Below are 16254 nucleotides of genomic sequence, written 5' to 3' on the forward strand. Positions count from 1 at the left end.
TTCAACCTCTGCCTTGGCTCACAACCACAGTGGGCTTCCCCCAGCGTAGCAGGCAGACAGGAGAAGCAGAGATAGGTCTTCAGTTTTGGCACTCTAGTCTGCCAACTGAAGCAAGAGTAAAGAGGTCTGCAAAGTGCATTGTAATTTTGTTTGCAGAGAGCAGGAGTACATTTCTGTAACCAACTATGTTAAAGCACAGCAAGAATGCTTCCCCACTGAATCAATTTTGTTCCAATGAGCTAAAGCTTCAGGGCCTCAGAAACCAAGAGAGGGAACCCTAAATATTTTACAGAGCTCTTTTCTTTTTGAAAAAACCTTAATTTTGTGATTTCTAGAGAGAAGAGTTGGTTGATTACTTTTAGTAATATCTGTTCTGAAATTGGAGGGAAAAAAATGTTCCTTGGGGAAATAGTTTCTCTTTTCTAAATTCCCTACTTGCTTAAAATAATGTTTTTAATTTTGTGTCCATAATATTACAAACAATACTAAAATTTTGTTATAGAAGATTCTTAACTGATTTACCTAAACCCAAGATGCTTTAGGGTGCTGTTGGGGGGGGGGGGCGTGTAGAGATGGTTTTGGGTTTTTTTCAGCATGCCTTTCCTAAATTCCTTTTTGTTCAGGTTCCTAATTCTGTCATAGCAGAACGTCAACTATGACAGATTACTTCTTTTATTCATTCGGAGTTTCAGAAGAGATTTCTATATTAATCTTGAAGTTTGTCATTATTTTCATTAAGTGTAAAGTTTTCTAGGACTGGATCCATTGTCCCAGTCTGATTTCTGAGACAGTCTAAAGGACGTCCTGAGCAAGATGCTTCAGGTTTGTTACATATATTTATAGATGTGGTCTTCAGGCTAAGCATTTGGCAGAGATTTTTATCTGGTGTGCTGATAAAAGGGTTTAAACAAAAGAATAAAACGGATGTCTTCCCTCCTGCTCGCTGTGGGCGCAGGGTTTTTTAAGTGTTCTTCTGCCTTTGTAACAGGAAGTCGTAGCTTTCCTTCCCTCTCGTGCTGTTGAAAAACAAAGCCCGTGCCATGGGGTAGCGCTCCCGCGCCGCGGGGAGGCTCCGGCCGGGCTCGGCTGCAGCGCTGGGCCCTCCCTGCCCGCGCTCGGGGTGGGCAAGGGCGGGCGCAGCCCCGCGTTCCGCTGAACGCAAGGCGCTCCGGCCGAGAACCGGGCTGGTGGGGGCTGGGCTGGCTGGGCCCCCGGCTGACGGCAGCTTCTGCAGCTCCTCGGCCTCCCCGGGCTGGGCAAAGGTTGGCGCGGCTCCCGCCGAGTCCAAGGGTTGCTCGTCTGGGGAGGCTCGAGATTCCTGCAGCTGGGCGGGCGGGAGACGAGCGAGCGTCTGCAGGTTTGTGCTGCCTTTCTTAGCGTAGGAATGTGGAAGGCCGTGACCAAGCGGAAAGATTTAATCTGCTTTAACGTTATGATTTACTAAAGTACTTTTTGCCTTTTGCAGGCACGAATTGAAGACTTCCTGATCAGGGATTCAGCAACTCTGTTCCTTAGGGAGTCATTCCTACCTATCAACAATACCAGGTTAGGCTGCTGCTAGAAATGAGATAATAAAAGCTTGGTTAATAAGCTTTTCATGCCTGCTCTTCTGAACAGACTGAGTGCATCTCTCTAACAGTCTTTCTTTGGAGTGGCTGCAGCCTAAGTAGTTCATAAGCTACGATGTAAGAAACCCGAGCTGGCAAGGGGGGTTGGTTTTCTTTACTTGTTTAATAAATGTGGGAAACTCTTCTCCAGTAGCTGAATGTATTTTTTTGCAGTGATTACTGCTTCTGATGTCAGATTACAGATCAGATCATCCAGCTTTTCTTTTTCTCCTAGAGACACAATGTCTTCTGGAAATGATTGTCAACCCCAGACCTTGACCAAACCAACACTTGGTGAGAAAGAGGCAGCTGAATTGGTTGACAGGGTGTTTGGATTGAAGGTATCTTGGGTCAGGCCACTCCCCAGCTATGATGATCAGAACTTCCATGTGCGTGTCTCAGCTGAAGGTGCTGATGAGTATGTCCTCAAAATCACCAATTCAGAAGACAGCCAGGAGCCTGACCTCATTGAAGCGCAGACCCAGGCCATGATGTTTCTCAGTGCTGAAGGCTTTCCTTCAGCTACTCCTTATCTCACAAAAGATGGTAACATAATGTCTCTGGAGTCGGGAGGTGAGCCATTGTGGGCACCTTTGAGAGTGGGCACCTGAGAGCAGGTGCCCACTCTCACCCTTAGCTCGGCAGTAGCTTGCTATATGGCACACCATGTATGTGCTAAAGGGAAACTCTAGGCTTGTGTTTCAATAGTAGGGATATATATCAGGTGACCTGTGTTCCAGCCATAATAGTCCAAACTTAAAATACCAGAAGCAAAGCAACTCAGAGAGAGTAATAATTAACTAGGAAAACACTTCAGTTTAACAAATTGGAGAAAACATTTATCTGATGTCTGTGTCCATGCACAAGAAATGTTAAAAAACGCTTCATTGACTACATGGTGCTCGAAATTATTTGCCTGCAGAGTGGTGTAAAATACAGTTCTAGCCCATCTCTGAAGCCAGAGTAAATTGCTTTAAGTGTTTGGAAGAAAAATTGTGTTGGCATTTAGCTTTTACTGTCACTGTAACTTCCATACAACATTTGGGATTCCTGAGACCTGTTCTGCTGCAAAACTTTACGTGGGTGTGCGCGGGCACTGTAGGAACCCTGCCTAGTGCTGAGTTGGGTCCAAGCACAAGAACTAAAGATCCAGCATAGATTTTGTAAGTGTGTTAAGATTTGTACATTATTATACAACATTCTGGTAAATCAAATCTTTGCATGAAATCTGTTTTATGAGCTACATCTGACAACTTCTATACTGGGATAAACGTTTTTTGCCTCTTGCATTAATTAATACTCAATAGCACATATCGGAGTGACTGACTGCATGTGTCCTTGTCAGATACTAGACCTGGGAGCAAGAAGTACATGGTCAGACTGCTGACTTACCTGCCAGGTACACCAGTAGCAAAAATTGCTACCAATGCTCAGATTCTGTATGAGATTGGGAAGCTTGCTGCCAGGGTGGATAAAGTGCTCTCAGAGGTGAGTTCTCATGCTTCAGCCTCAGACTTCTCTCTTAATCAATGTCTCTTCAGTATTTGCTCACGTGCTTGCTGCCTGCTTTTCTGACCTGCACAATGCAAGTTGGTGACTGCAGATGTCAGTTTGATTCATGGCTCAGGTGCCAGCCTCCGAGCTGGCTGCTACTTAAAGCCTTTCTCCAAGTACATGGCAAGTGACTTGGTACTGATGATCCTTCTGCAATGCATTTTTGTACCACAGAGAGATAAGGAGTTCTTTTTACTTATGCAAAGCTCACCTGTTAGTGTTTCAAACCTGGCAAATAGAGGAGAATGAACCCTAGGGATCTTGTATTAGAAGAATGCCAAGCTTGTTTTAAAGGATTTTTGCATAGTGCACAGCTGGCTGATCTATTACTTTGAATTCCTTTTGACTTGTTGACTTTCTCCTCATCATTAGCAATGTGACCATTTCACATTGGTAGCAGCTGGTACCCTCCCTACAGTGCCAGCTGTGCCAACAAACAGGGATCTGTGACACTTCTCATTTGCATTGCTTCCACTTAAATAGTTTTAGTGCAAAATAAGTTCTGTCTTTACTCTGCAGTTATACGGGACAATAAGGCTGATCAATCAGCCAGTAATTAAGTTTGATGCATGAAAGAACTCACATTATTTATTAACCTTTCATTAACCTTTTCTTCTCATGTTCTGGCTACCAGCTTCAGACAGTTATGAAATGTGAATTGCCAGTTTTACTAACCATATTCTTAAATTACAGGAGCATTTTTCAGTTGGGGAAGATAACTTACTGTTGCCTTCTTACACACTGGTCACACTCTTATAATTAAAATAAGTCTCAAAATATGCCTGTGACTCGTCCTGCCAAGGAGGAAGTAGTTAATGAGAAGCAATTCTGATGGAAAAGGCTCTTTATTCCCTTAACATATGGATTATCATCCACCAAGGTGGTTTAGGCTCAATCTTGTTCTTCACCTGTTCATACGCTGTCCACTTTTGACTACCATTTAGTGATCTTTAAGAGCCTTAATTACAAGCATAGTTTTTGGGTTTTTTCTTAAAAGGAAGCCAGCTACTCTTGTGGGAAGCTTTTTTTTATTTGCCCTATGCACTGATCAAATCTGGCCCAGAGGTAACCTTAATAAGCATCTGAGGAGTCCAAGATAAGCATGGGATGTGCAGTGGGAGAGATGCTTTTCCCCTCTGAATGTCACTTTCCAAACCATCTCTTCCATTTGCTAGTGAGAGAAAGGTCAAGGACCTTGTTTGTTTAAAGTATCGAGACCTGGATGTACAAAGGCAAATTTCCATAAGAATAAAGCCATGGTCAGTGTCTCCATAAACTACTGTGCTCAGGATTTTTCACACACCAGCTGTTCCTAAGGCTTGTCCCCCAAAGGTCTCACCTTTAAAAGCACAGAGTATGCCTGTTCCCAGCACACTGGCAGGTTTTCTGTCTCTGGTGCTCCCAGAGCTTTCTGCAGCACCAGCTATGCAGGCTGAGCTCTGCCAGAGGGGGACTCTGACCTTGGCAGAGGCTCAAAGTTGCCACATAATGTCACCCTATGGACAGTCAACAGCAATTTTAGATTATTAAAGTGACAAATTACTTAAGATAACCTTTGTACCTAAAACATGGGGAAAAAGCCATTCAGGCTGTATGTAGATACTAAGATGCTTGCCTTAATCATTCTTCAGGTTATTTTTTACTCTTTACTATTAAAGCAATAGTCCAAGTCATAGTGTTTCTCAGTCTTATTAGAAACCTGTTATAATTAATAGGGGTTTTGAATCAAGCCCTTTAATCATGAAGTCAGCATTTTTTTCTTATGGCCTACATTATTGTGTGCTTTTTCCAAAGAAATTCCAGCACCCATCAGTCAAAAGTCTGCATCGAGGTCAGTTCATTTGGAACCTGGCAAATGTTCCTCTTCTAGATCAGTACATTTATGCCTTGGGCCAGAACAAATACCGTGCAGTGGTGGAGCAAGTTATTGAGCAGTTTAAAGGCAAAGTAATACCCAAGCTAAGCAGTTTCCGAGCCTGTGAGTATTTTATTCTTATTGTAATTATGTTGAACTGAGACACAGAAATTTCTTACAGGAGTTTAGGTCTGTGGAAAAGGAAAACAAAAATGGCAAACAAAGTATATCTCTTTTCCCTAGCTTAGACTTGGACAAATATTGTGCTGAATGTGCACAGCACAGAGTAAGCCAAGAGGAATGTTCCGTCTAGTCAGGATCAATTCTTTGTTTCTGATGAGTTTCCTCCCACTTAAGGCTATGATTTTCATGCTGTTATATCAGCTTTCTAAATATATATGGAATACAGTACTACTGTAAAAAAGGCCCATATAAGTACTTAATCATATTTTTGGAATTCAATTGACATTGATACTGATGATGATGATGTGACAGTTCTACAGTTGGAAACTACTATTGTGCATTTGCAAACACGTAGTGTATTGCAGGTCACACCAGCCTGGAGTGAGATCTTGTAACACTCCCTCTTACCCATTGCTGTCAGTCATCTGGCAGTGCAGTGGAGGTTCATGGGAAGCAGTAAAGGTGTGAAAGGCAGCACTTGATGCTGCAAGGGACTAGTGTGGTTTTGTACTCGAGTGTTAGTTTGATGTGCATCTTCTCAAAGCTGTTTCAGCTGTTTAATAATTATTAAATACTTTTTCTATTTCTTCTGTGTTTAGGTATCAATCACGGCGACCTTAATGACCACAACATTCTAGTAGACTCTAGTTCTGCTTCCCTGGAGAATCCCCAGTACAGAGTGTCTGGCATCCTGGACTTCAGCGACATGAGTTATGGGTATTACGTGTTTGAGGTTGCGATAGCCATCATGTACATGATGATTGAGAGCCCAGACCCTCTGAGCGTTGGGGGACATGTTCTCGCAGGGTTTGAGAGTGTTGTGCCACTCACCGTCGAGGAGAGAGGTGCCCTCTTCCTCCTGGTGAGCGGGAGGTTTGCACAGTCCCTCGTCATTGCTGCCCACACGGCTCTGCTGTACCCGGAAAACAAGGAGTACCTCACAATCACAGCCAAAACTGGTTGGAAACATTTGATGACAATGTTCGAAGTGGGCCAGGAAGCTGTGGAGAAGACGTGGTTTGAGACTGCCCAGGCGTACATGCACCACGCACCTGCCCCGTAGGTCCGTGGCCGCTGAGGTGCTGAGGGTGACACTGGACTGAATAAAGGCAATAAAGGCAGCGCTGCCCGGGCTGAATGGGGCGCGTCCCCCGCGCTGTTTCCGCGGGCAGGGGCCGGGCCAGGCTCGTCCCCCTCGCAGAGAAGCGGGAGAGGAAGCCATTACCGCCCTCACGGCGGGCACTGGGGCGTGGCCGTTACCCGCCCTCACGCCGGGGGTGTGGTGTGACCACTACCTGCCCTCACAGGGCGGGAGCAGGGCTGTTACTCGCCCTCACACCGGGGGTGTGGTGTGACCCTTACCTGCCCTCACACGGCGGGAGCAGGGCTGTTACTCGCCCTCACACCGGGGGTGTGGTGTGACCACTACCTGCCCTCACAGGTCGGGGGGAGCCGTTTCCCGCTCCTTTCGGGGGAGCGCGGGCACGCGCACGTCACGCAGCGGACGATGCGCGCCAGCCCCGCCCCGCGGCGAGAGGGTCGGGCGCAAGCCCCGCCCCAGGCCGGCACGCAGCACCGCGCAGGCGCGGCGGCCATTTCCGGCGCGGCGGTGAAGGTTCGGGCGCGGCCGTAGCGCCCGGTTCTTGCCCGCCGGCCGGGCCTCGGCCCCTCCCCCGCCCGGCCTATCGGTTCCTTCCGGCCCGCCGTGAGTGAGGACGGGCGGCGGGTGGGCGATGGGGCGCGGATGCGTCTCTGCGCGGTGCGGAAGGCGGCGCGGCCCTCGCACTCCGCCGCGCTGAGGATGACTGTGCAGTGCGGGCGCGGGAGGCGGGCGGCAGCGCCCCCTGGGGCTGTGCCGGGGTGCGCTCGGTGCCGGCTCCCGGGGTTCCCGGTTCACGTGCCCTGTGCTCTCTTGCAGACCCAGTGCCGGTTCCCGTGCCGGTTCCCGTGCCCTCCTGCCGGCCCGCTCCTCTCTGCCCGCGGCGCGTCCCCGGCACCATGGTGAGTGACCCGCCTTCCCAGGGGCTTTGCTGAGCCGCGGGTCCTGCCGAGTCACGGCCCGGGCGGGGGCGGCGGGCGGCGGTCACACTGCAGGGGCTGGGCTGCGGGCATCAGTGACCAGCCTGGTCACCGAGTGGGTGGGTCTGTTATACAGGGGCTTTAGAGCGTTGGTGACAGGAGACTGGTGATACTTACTGAGCTATTCCTTTTACAGTCTCGAAGATATGACTCCAGAACTACCATATTTTCTCCGGAAGGTATTTTTTAACCCGACACTTTTAAGTAAATTCTGACTGTTCTATCCATCTTCTCAAAACTATCAAAACACTTGCACAAAGGGTGGTTTGAAGCATGTTTCTGTCTGAATATAAGTTACAGAAATCATATTTACCCACACCCAGTTCTGTAGGAACAACAAGGGTCCAAAGTGGGCACTTTCAAATTCGTTCTAATTGAAGCAATAATGAGACCTTGTACCATTAATAATATCACCTGCCATGTTTTTGAAATAACCATTTATCTTTTGTTTGAGTATGGTTATGAGTATGGGTTATGAGTATGGTCCCCTGAGAATGGATAATAACCTGCTGGTGCAATCACACCTCTCCTTGTTACTCTTGCACATGCTGAAACAAGTACGTACAAACCATGTTTTCTTACTTCTTAGATGGGATAAACTCAAGAAGTCCAATATTAAATATTTTCTTTGTTTATTGAAAATTTGTCTTGGCTCATTTTACTGCAGCGGAGAGCTCTTTAAATTTTTTCTTTTTTCTTTTTTTTTTAATAGAAAGGGTTTTTCTCCCCAGTGGCCATGTCCAGTATTACCTTATTTTCCTTCTCTGACTCCCTCCTTTTCAGCCAGTTAATTTTCTATTGACTGGTAACACACTGAAGAAGTAAGAGTAGACGGTACAATGAGCACTTGTCAGATTCTTGTAATTTTAAGTCACCTTGTGTAGTTGGTCTTGTTCAGTGTCATTTTTTGATGATAGGAATTTCAATCCTTTCCCAGGTCGCCTGTACCAGGTTGAATATGCAATGGAAGCCATCGGGCATGCAGGCACTTGCCTGGGAATTCTAGCAAATGATGGAGTTCTGCTGGCAGCAGAGAGGCGCAACATTCACAAGCTTCTTGATGAAGTGTTTTTCTCAGAGAAAATATACAAACTTAATGAGTAAGTTGAAATGATGGTTAAATGTCCAGTGATGTTATTAGCCACAAAGCACTGATTAGCACGTAACCTGGTCTTATTTTATTTGAACTGTTAATAATCTTTTTGTTTGGCGTTTTAGACAAGTAGGACTATTTCGTCATTGTTCACTTCAGTAGTTCTTCTAAAGTAGAAGTATTGCTGGTTTGTTTTTTTATCTCTAGGAGAATTTTCTAGGTGGAATAGCTTGTTTGTTGGTACTACACGATACAAAGTAATGGTATTTTAGCATTTAAGAAAACTGGGAAATACCAGTTTTACAAAATGCCATTGGGAGGCAGAATAAAGAATGCCCACAAAAATTACCATGCTATTTCAGCTCACCTTCTATGTCTCTGTTTTTCTTTGGTGACTCAAAAAGAACAAGATAACTGGGTAAAACATGCCTTAGGCTTCTTCGCCATAATTGTTGCAGAGATAAAATGTCTTTCTATTACCATTTCCTTTCTAGCTCCTGGAAGTTAAATTTGTGATGTCAGAGCAAGGAGTTTTATGGATTGTGCTTTCTTGTAGCAAGGGAGGTAGAGCTTCATCCTTGACAAAAGCTGCACATGAAACACAAATAGTTTTCCATCCTGTCAGCTTCCTATTCCACACTGATCTTGAAAGCATCTAGAATGGCAGGAAGAAGTGCTGGATTTTCAAGGAGGCAGTGTAATAGCACACTGGAGTAGTCACCTAAAACAGCCCTTCTATCTTTTGGAAAATTCGTAATTTCACGAATCCTTTTTGTGTAGTGAAAGCTTTGTAGCATATCAGATTGAGCTAAAGAGATTCTAAATTAAGAGCTAACAAAACAATCAAGCATTGAAGTGCTTATTTTTCTTAGGGTCCTATCAAGACCACTAAGTTTCAGTTACACAGATGCCATGTGTCAGCCAGCAACTCCCACTGAAGGCCTGTCACATCTGTGTGGCTCCTTTGGTGTTGTGGTGTGCTGTGTCAGGTGGCCTCCTGAGAGGCACCTGTATGTGCCTAATGGCTCTTGTAAAGCCACTCAGAATTTAATCATCCTTGGCACAACCCTCTTCTCAGAACTGTATGTATAACTAATATACTGACTCGCTGACTTTTGCTGTCCACCTTTGCTTTTAGCAAAAGGTTACGGATATTTCTGGTGTACCCTAAAGGCAGGAGCTGATTAACCTGTTTTGTATGGCAGCTGTGTAGTTTTATCAGAAAAGCCCGACAGTAGGTGCTCTGCTTGAATCCCTGTATAAGACCTGACTGTTGGTTGGAGATTGACAGGAATTCAGTTAATTTGTATGCTTTTCTTGCAGGGATATGGCTTGCAGTGTTGCAGGAATAACTTCAGATGCCAATGTTCTAACAAATGAGCTGAGACTGATTGCACAGAGGTAGGTCTGCTGACAGCTAACATGGTTTCACTTGCCTGTGCTGTCACATTCAGCTCTCTTTATGCATTTGATCAGAATGAACATGCATTAGTAGATCAGAAGTAGATTGAAATAGAACAGCTAGATCAAAGAGGCTTTAACTTAGGAACTTGTTTCCTCTTAAATGTGATACAGGATATGGTCAGCAAAACAAGTTTTGAAACCTGGTATTTTTCTTCTTTGATATTAGGTATTTGTTACAGTATCAAGAGCCCATTCCTTGTGAACAACTAGTAACAGCACTGTGTGATATCAAGCAGGCTTATACACAGTTTGGAGGTAATGAAGTGTGATGAATCATTGTGTTACTAAATGTCTCAAGAACAATTCTCTTACATAATATGAAGGATCCAAGTCTGTGGACAGTCCTAGTGAATTCTGTTTAAAAAGTTATGTTTAGAAAAAAATAATTTAAGAGGGGAATGGGTAGTCATGGTTACTGTTTTTTGCTGCTGAGGCTTCTACTTTTTATTGCTCGGGAAATTGATGGCTGAGATGCTGGGCCATTGCATAGAATGCTTTGACTGCTCTTCCATTTAATGAATACCTTCAAAAGACCAGCAGAGAATTGTTTAGGCAACCTTTCAACATTTTGGGCCTATCCAGCATAATGGCACAATGAATCAAAAGCAAGGCTGTATGTAGTGATATCAATATTGTACACTTAAAAAAAAATACTATTTCTGTGGCTCAAGCAACATATTAGAAAATGATATTGTAAGTAGTGTTCCTTAGTATATGAACTGATGATTCTGTTGTTTTACATATATGTAGTGGGAGAGAATTTTAACTACCTTTTTAACTACCTGGCTTTTGACACTGCTAAGTTAAATGCTTTAACAGCTAAGCTACATACTTGAAATACTAAATTTGATTTGAAGTCCTGAGATGATAAATTACAATTTGTGGAGACACAAATGAGCTGCTCTTAAGGTTAAATGGAATAAACCTCCGCTGCCTCCCACCCCGTGACTTAGAAAGAAATGCTGGCGTGCTTATCTCAAGCAACAGAAGTGCAGAACTCTCTGTTAAATCCTAGTTCACAGGAATAGATTGAAAAACGAAATCAAAGAAAGTAATTGTCACTCACGACCAATCTTGTTACTAAATTTAGGTTGCTAATAGCCTTCTTTTCAACAGGAAAACGTCCTTTTGGTGTTTCATTGCTCTACATTGGCTGGGATAAGCATTATGGATTTCAGCTGTATCAAAGTGATCCTAGTGGAAATTATGGAGGGTGGAAAGCCACATGCATTGGGAATAACAGTGCTGTAAGTTCTGGGTGTTTTCTTCTCAAAAAGACAAGTTAAAAAGTGTAAATTGTACTGTATTAATTAAGCTGAATTGTTGATTATTAGTGCAGGAGAGATTTATAGGTAATTGTAGAAATGCTGCTGTTAACTCATGTGTTAGTATTATCTGGCAGAACCCCAACTGTTTGGTTGATTGCCCAAAGACACCATTTTAATTTCTGTGACATTTACAGGCAGCTGTGTCAATGCTGAAGCAAGACTACAAAGAAGGGGAAATGACCTTAAAGACTGCCCTGGCATTGGCCATTAAGGTTCTAAACAAAACCATGGATGTCAGCAAGCTCTCTGCTGAGAAAGGTGAGCGTTCGCTGATGGGACGGCACCCTCTGCTTAAACAAAGGGAACAGTGAGTGCACATATTCCAGATGTGGCTCCTGGAGTTTTAGTTGTCACAAAAAACCCCATTTTTAGAAGATGCAGCAGTTCTCAGCCTTAGCCTAAGAGGCATTCAGATAGCTTAGTCCAGGATGATCCCTGTTGGCCAGCTGCAGAGGTGAGGCTGCAGTCTGGGGATTGAAATGCCTGTGTGTCTGGGAGCAGAACCCCTGAGAGGAGCTACCCTGCTGCTGTGTTCTGCTGCAGGAGGGGACTGCGGGTGGCTGCCTCCAGCCAGGCTGCTTGGCAGAGGGAGGATTGGAGCCTTCTGCCTCACTGTCACTTGTAATCTCAAACCTTGCCCTGCTGATGATTGCTCTGCCTAAATGCTGCTGTCTGTTCCATGTGTTTCAGTTGAAATTGCAACACTGACAAGAGAGAACGGAAAGACAGTAATAAGGGTTCTGAAGCAAAAGGAGGTGGAACAATTGATAAAACAACATGAGGAGGAGGAAGCAAAAGCTGAACGTGAAAAGAAGGAGAAAGAACAAAAAGAGAAGGATAAATAGTATATGAAATCAAGTGTTCTCTAGATAATAAAGGACCTGCTTCAGCAAAAGATAATCTGGATTTCTGTTCTGTAGAAGCCTACAACCTACAACTATGCCATGGAGGACCCAGAATTAGTTTTGATGAACCAGGTCCTTAGTCATCATTTAGATAATTAGTTTACTGCTCCTTACATTGACCAATAATTGCTTTAATTCTTGAATACTCTTTCTTTCATCTTCTATTTTTTATTATGGAATAAAATTTAAGAAGAATAGTGATGAGTGTCTTTATTTCCTCAGTAATGCCTGGATATGCACAATCTTGAGGAATTTAATTGCTTTAAACCATTAAAACAAGGTATATGCTAGTTGGTAAAGAACAAATATGGTGTTAGAATTGTTAGAATTTCATGTGTATGTGTGGGTTTTCCTTTTAAGGTAGTGAAAAGAGCTCCTAAGTTTGAAAAGTCATTTCACAAATACGGAATTAAAGTGTGCTGGCATGCCAAGTTTTAGTTTTGGCCTATTTTGTTCTATAGCAGGCTCTGTCAAACTGATGGTCTTGCAAGCAGTAGTGTTTTAAAAATGCCCTGTAGCAAATGTGTTCAGTTTATCATAGCCTTCACAAGTGCATGTGTTTTCTAAGGAATTAATCATACAACACTAGTTATATTCACACAAACTAGAAAGACATTTTACAAAGGCCACGTGAAAATGTTTTATCTTGTCAAAATACAAAGAGGTAAGTAAAATAGTGCATGATTTTAGACCATGTTGACTATTTCACATTTTATCCTGAAAGGAAATTGAGATGTTTTATATTTAGTGTAGTGTTGCTGATACTTCCCCAGTGAATCTGGTTCCTTTCTCTGACGCACCAGTCAAGAAAACTAATCAGTTAACCACCAAGAAATCATAATTGTGTATGAATTGGAAATTATAGTAGTTTTTGTCCAGCTTGCCCCTATACTGAATGCAAAACAGTATGATTGTCAGATTAGCAAAAATCTCTTTCTGAAAAAAAAATCATCTGGAGTGAACAAAAGAAATGAAAACAAGTTACTGAAAATTACTGTGCACCCATGCAGATACCAAAAGCAAAGTGAAAAGCCTGAGTGACATGCTTAAATGTGAGGTCTTGCTGAATTTCAAACTATGACAGTGGTGATCCAGCCCATTTGTGCCCACCCTGGATTGTATTGATCTTGTAGGTTGGTTGGTTTGGTTTGGTTTTCTTACCCCAAAGGATACCTGATGTATACAGGATTTAATATGACTATTTAAAGAAACTGAGTGACTCTAAACAGTGTTTTGTTGGTTTTAATCCATCTCAGACATTTTTGACTAAAATGTACTTTGTCAACATGGCCAGAAATGACCCTTTCTCTTGACTAAACCCATTTTTGAGTTCACTGCTGAAGAGTCACTGTTGAGAACAGAGGGAAGGAATCTGACTGGAGATGTCTGTGCTGCAGCTTGTGTAGTTGTCCTGCACTCACTCTGGCAGCCTCTGTACAGAGAGGGAGGCTGTGGGTTCTTTGCAGGACCTGCTTGGTCATTATCTAAGTCTTGGTGCAGACCAATTGCTTTAGTCTTTTGCACTGAACTTAGACAGCACTTTGTTAATACTCAAATTTTATAGCTAATGAAAGTTCAACTGACTTTAATTAACTTACACCTTGTGCAACAGTAGGTCTTCCAAATAACAACATAGGAATGGTATTTTGTGTAACAAGTCCTGAATAGTTGCAGACAACATGCAATGGGTAATATTTAATCTCCATTATAAAGGATTGTATAAATACCTCAAGCTCCATTTTTATGTAGAAATCCAGTGCTCAATCTTTCTATTTTTTGATACCATGAATGCAATATATCAGCATCTTTTGCAGATTTCTGGATGATGGTTATACAGGTATTTGGAATATGCTCTAAAAGCAGCAATCCCAAAATGGAGTTTTTTCTCACTTTTCAAAGATTACTTGCAACAATAAGTGATAGATTCCAGCAACGCTTTCTGTCTTCTAGGAAACTTAAGAGCATCTGAACTTGTGTTCATCAATGTATATAGTCCATAAAAGGCAGTTCGTTTAGTGTAGTAGTGTAAGTATTATCAGATAGCTTAGAATATAGACTTACTAAAATATTTTTCTTAAATGCATCTTTTTCTAACAAAATGGGGATAACTCATATATGCATATCTTGGTTTAAAGAATTAACAATACCATTTCTTTGCCAAATATGGCACCATTTGCTGGTAAAGGAGAACTTTTTTAGATACTGTCATAATAAAAAGTTGGAATGACTTTAATATTCTGAACTGTACTGCATTATGTATTGAAGCATTGTGATAAATTTTAAAAGATTATTTATTTAAAGGTTTTGTTTGCACAAAGTGGAAGTATTGTCTAATACTTTATGAGTATAATCTTTGAACAGTAATTACCAATTTAATTTTAAAAACTATCATCTCTCCTGAGTGCCATTAATAGCTGATTGTGAGCTGAGCCTCAGTACTGCCTTGGAATAGGCAAGTAACTCTAGCTGGCAGTCATGTCCAAGATGTACAGCCAAGTTCTCCGAACCTAAATTTAATTTGTGATTCTTTTCTGCATTTGAGCCTAGGGCAGTAAGCAGATGCTGGAGATCTTTCATGATTAGAATCTTCCTGAGCCATCCGGACACTAATGCAAGTTCCTTACCTGTTCCTCCTGGAAATAAGAGCAGTATTTGACTGCATTGGCCTACTGTGTTGATTCTGGCTTTGTGTGTTTAAAAAAAAAAAAAAAAAATCACCACCAACTGTGCCTTTTCTGGGAGTGGTTTGGGGATAAGTCGTAAGAACAGAAAAAATGATTCTGGCGATACATTTGAGGTATCTTTGCTAATCAAAATGATCTTCCTGTTCTTTGTATGTTTTTTTGGTGTACGTAGTGTTTACGTAGAGTTTACAGTGTATTACATAAGTATTTAAAATATTTAGCTATTGCTGTGGATTTAATGTTATTTTAAAACAAGAACTTCATGTAGTGCTGTGGAAGGTGACAGATTTTTCAAATTAGGTAAAAAGTATTTACTTAAAATTGTTTGCATAATATGATGTTTGTAAGCTTAAAAAACTGGATAGCTTATATCTCACTTGAGTGCATGATAGAACTTGTTAGGGCAAGTATGCAAATATTCACAAATAGATTGTCCTAAGGAATTGTAATGTGGTTTGTTATTCTAAGTAGTTTAGAGATAATGAAACTACCGCTTCTCCAGTAATTACCTGTGCTGTCTCTTGCATCTGTCAGTGTTTAAAAATAGTTAGCTTGTTTTCTAGGTGACTGTATTCTGTTCAAATAAAGTCAAATTAACTTCCAAGACTGCTTGTTATATGACCTCTTTTAGGTATGCTTTCCTCTTCATCCAAATATTTTACTTGTCGATACAAAAGCACCCAAACTAAGATGAAAAACAAAAGACTACCAATGTTAAATTTGACAGCTACTTCTGTTTTTTTATGGATTTCCAAGGTAATTATTTATTCTTTCTGTTCATAACCTTAAAATTAGGGATGATACTTCTCCACTGTGTTGTGAAAATGAATATAATGATTGAAAGATGTCAATGGTTTTAGAAGCCACAGGACTGTATGTGATACATAGGTAACACAGATAAGTATACAAGACATGTAAGGCAAGAAGTTGGTGCACTCAAATACTTCATACATGAGAGAAATCACCTCGTTTCAGACTGGATGAGATTCTAAGACTTATTTAAATGTCTTTCATTTTCTTTAAAGTAGTTTCCATTACAGTTCTTCTGTAGTAAAAATTGTCCTCATTTTCAAGTTTTAATTGCAGTTATTTCTACTACAATATGAAAACCCACTAAAGTTACTGGATCTAAGAGTACCCTTCACTGGCTTTAATCTGGAGAAAATTCAGCTTCACAAAGTTTTTAGAATCCTTCTTATTTTACAAATAGAACTGAGCAGCTGGCTATTTTTATCTGTGTTTAATTTGGCATTTGGCTTTCCGGTTAAAATACTCTTCAGAGCACAGTAAAAGCTGCCATCAGCCAATTTATTGGAGATTCTCAGAGCATACTTTAGTGGGGACCTTCAGATGTCACCTCCTGCTGACAAGGGCCCTTTGAAAGACAGCATTACTCATGTAATTGTTTAGGCTTTCGCTTAATGATAATATTAAACTTAACATGCTGCTGATATTATTAACATTTTGCTCCAAGTTCAAAGCAGCAGGAAAAAAAGCTACTT

General features: G+C 42.0%; 2 protein-coding genes across 3 annotated transcripts; both read left to right on the top strand.

Moving 5' to 3' along the window:
- The first annotated feature begins 1022 nt into the window (after positions 1-1022).
- Positions 1023-7200, top strand: HYKK (hydroxylysine kinase). 2 transcript variants are annotated; one of them, XM_039557643.1, is made up of 7 exons: positions 1023-1357; positions 1466-1545; positions 1843-2180; positions 2953-3095; positions 4956-5139; positions 5799-6262; positions 7118-7200. In XM_039557643.1, the coding sequence occupies exons 3-6, from the start codon at positions 1850-1852 to the stop codon at positions 6260-6262; spliced, it is 1122 nt and encodes a 373-aa protein (XP_039413577.1). In that variant the 5' UTR covers positions 1023-1357; positions 1466-1545; positions 1843-1849; the 3' UTR covers positions 7118-7200. The 2 variants fall into 2 exon arrangements, with proteins under 2 accessions (XP_039413577.1, XP_010410646.1); XM_010412344.3 differs by lacking the exon at positions 7118-7200 and having other exon boundaries at positions 5799-6318.
- PSMA4 (proteasome 20S subunit alpha 4) lies at positions 7124-15356 on the top strand. The gene is made up of 8 exons (XM_039557644.1): positions 7124-7200; positions 7415-7457; positions 8216-8378; positions 9695-9772; positions 10002-10090; positions 10952-11082; positions 11298-11421; positions 11854-15356. Exons 1-8 carry the CDS (start codon positions 7198-7200, stop codon positions 12006-12008), a joined length of 786 nt encoding a protein of 261 aa, XP_039413578.1. The 5' UTR covers positions 7124-7197; the 3' UTR covers positions 12009-15356.
- Positions 15357-16254: the final 898 nt, after the last annotated feature.

This window comes from Corvus cornix, chromosome 10 (genome assembly GCF_000738735.6).
Source record: "Corvus cornix cornix isolate S_Up_H32 chromosome 10, ASM73873v5, whole genome shotgun sequence".
Classification (NCBI taxonomy): Eukaryota; Metazoa; Chordata; class Aves; order Passeriformes; family Corvidae; genus Corvus; species Corvus cornix.

Bases quoted from the DNA above. Each gene is read 5' to 3' on its own strand.
- HYKK (XM_039557643.1), top strand. From the start codon at position 1,850: ATGTCTTCTGGAAATGATTGTCAACCCCAGACCTTGACCAAACCAACA. The intron at 2,181-2,952 runs GTGAGCCATTGT...TGTCCTTGTCAG, and splicing joins AATGTCTCTGGAGTCGGGAG to ATACTAGACCTGGGAGCAAG. The intron at 3,096-4,955 runs GTGAGTTCTCAT...CTTTTTCCAAAG, and splicing joins TGGATAAAGTGCTCTCAGAG to AAATTCCAGCACCCATCAGT.
- PSMA4 (XM_039557644.1), top strand. The intron at 7,458-8,215 runs GTATTTTTTAAC...ATCCTTTCCCAG, and splicing joins TACCATATTTTCTCCGGAAG to GTCGCCTGTACCAGGTTGAA. The intron at 11,422-11,853 runs GTGAGCGTTCGC...CATGTGTTTCAG, and splicing joins CAAGCTCTCTGCTGAGAAAG to TTGAAATTGCAACACTGACA.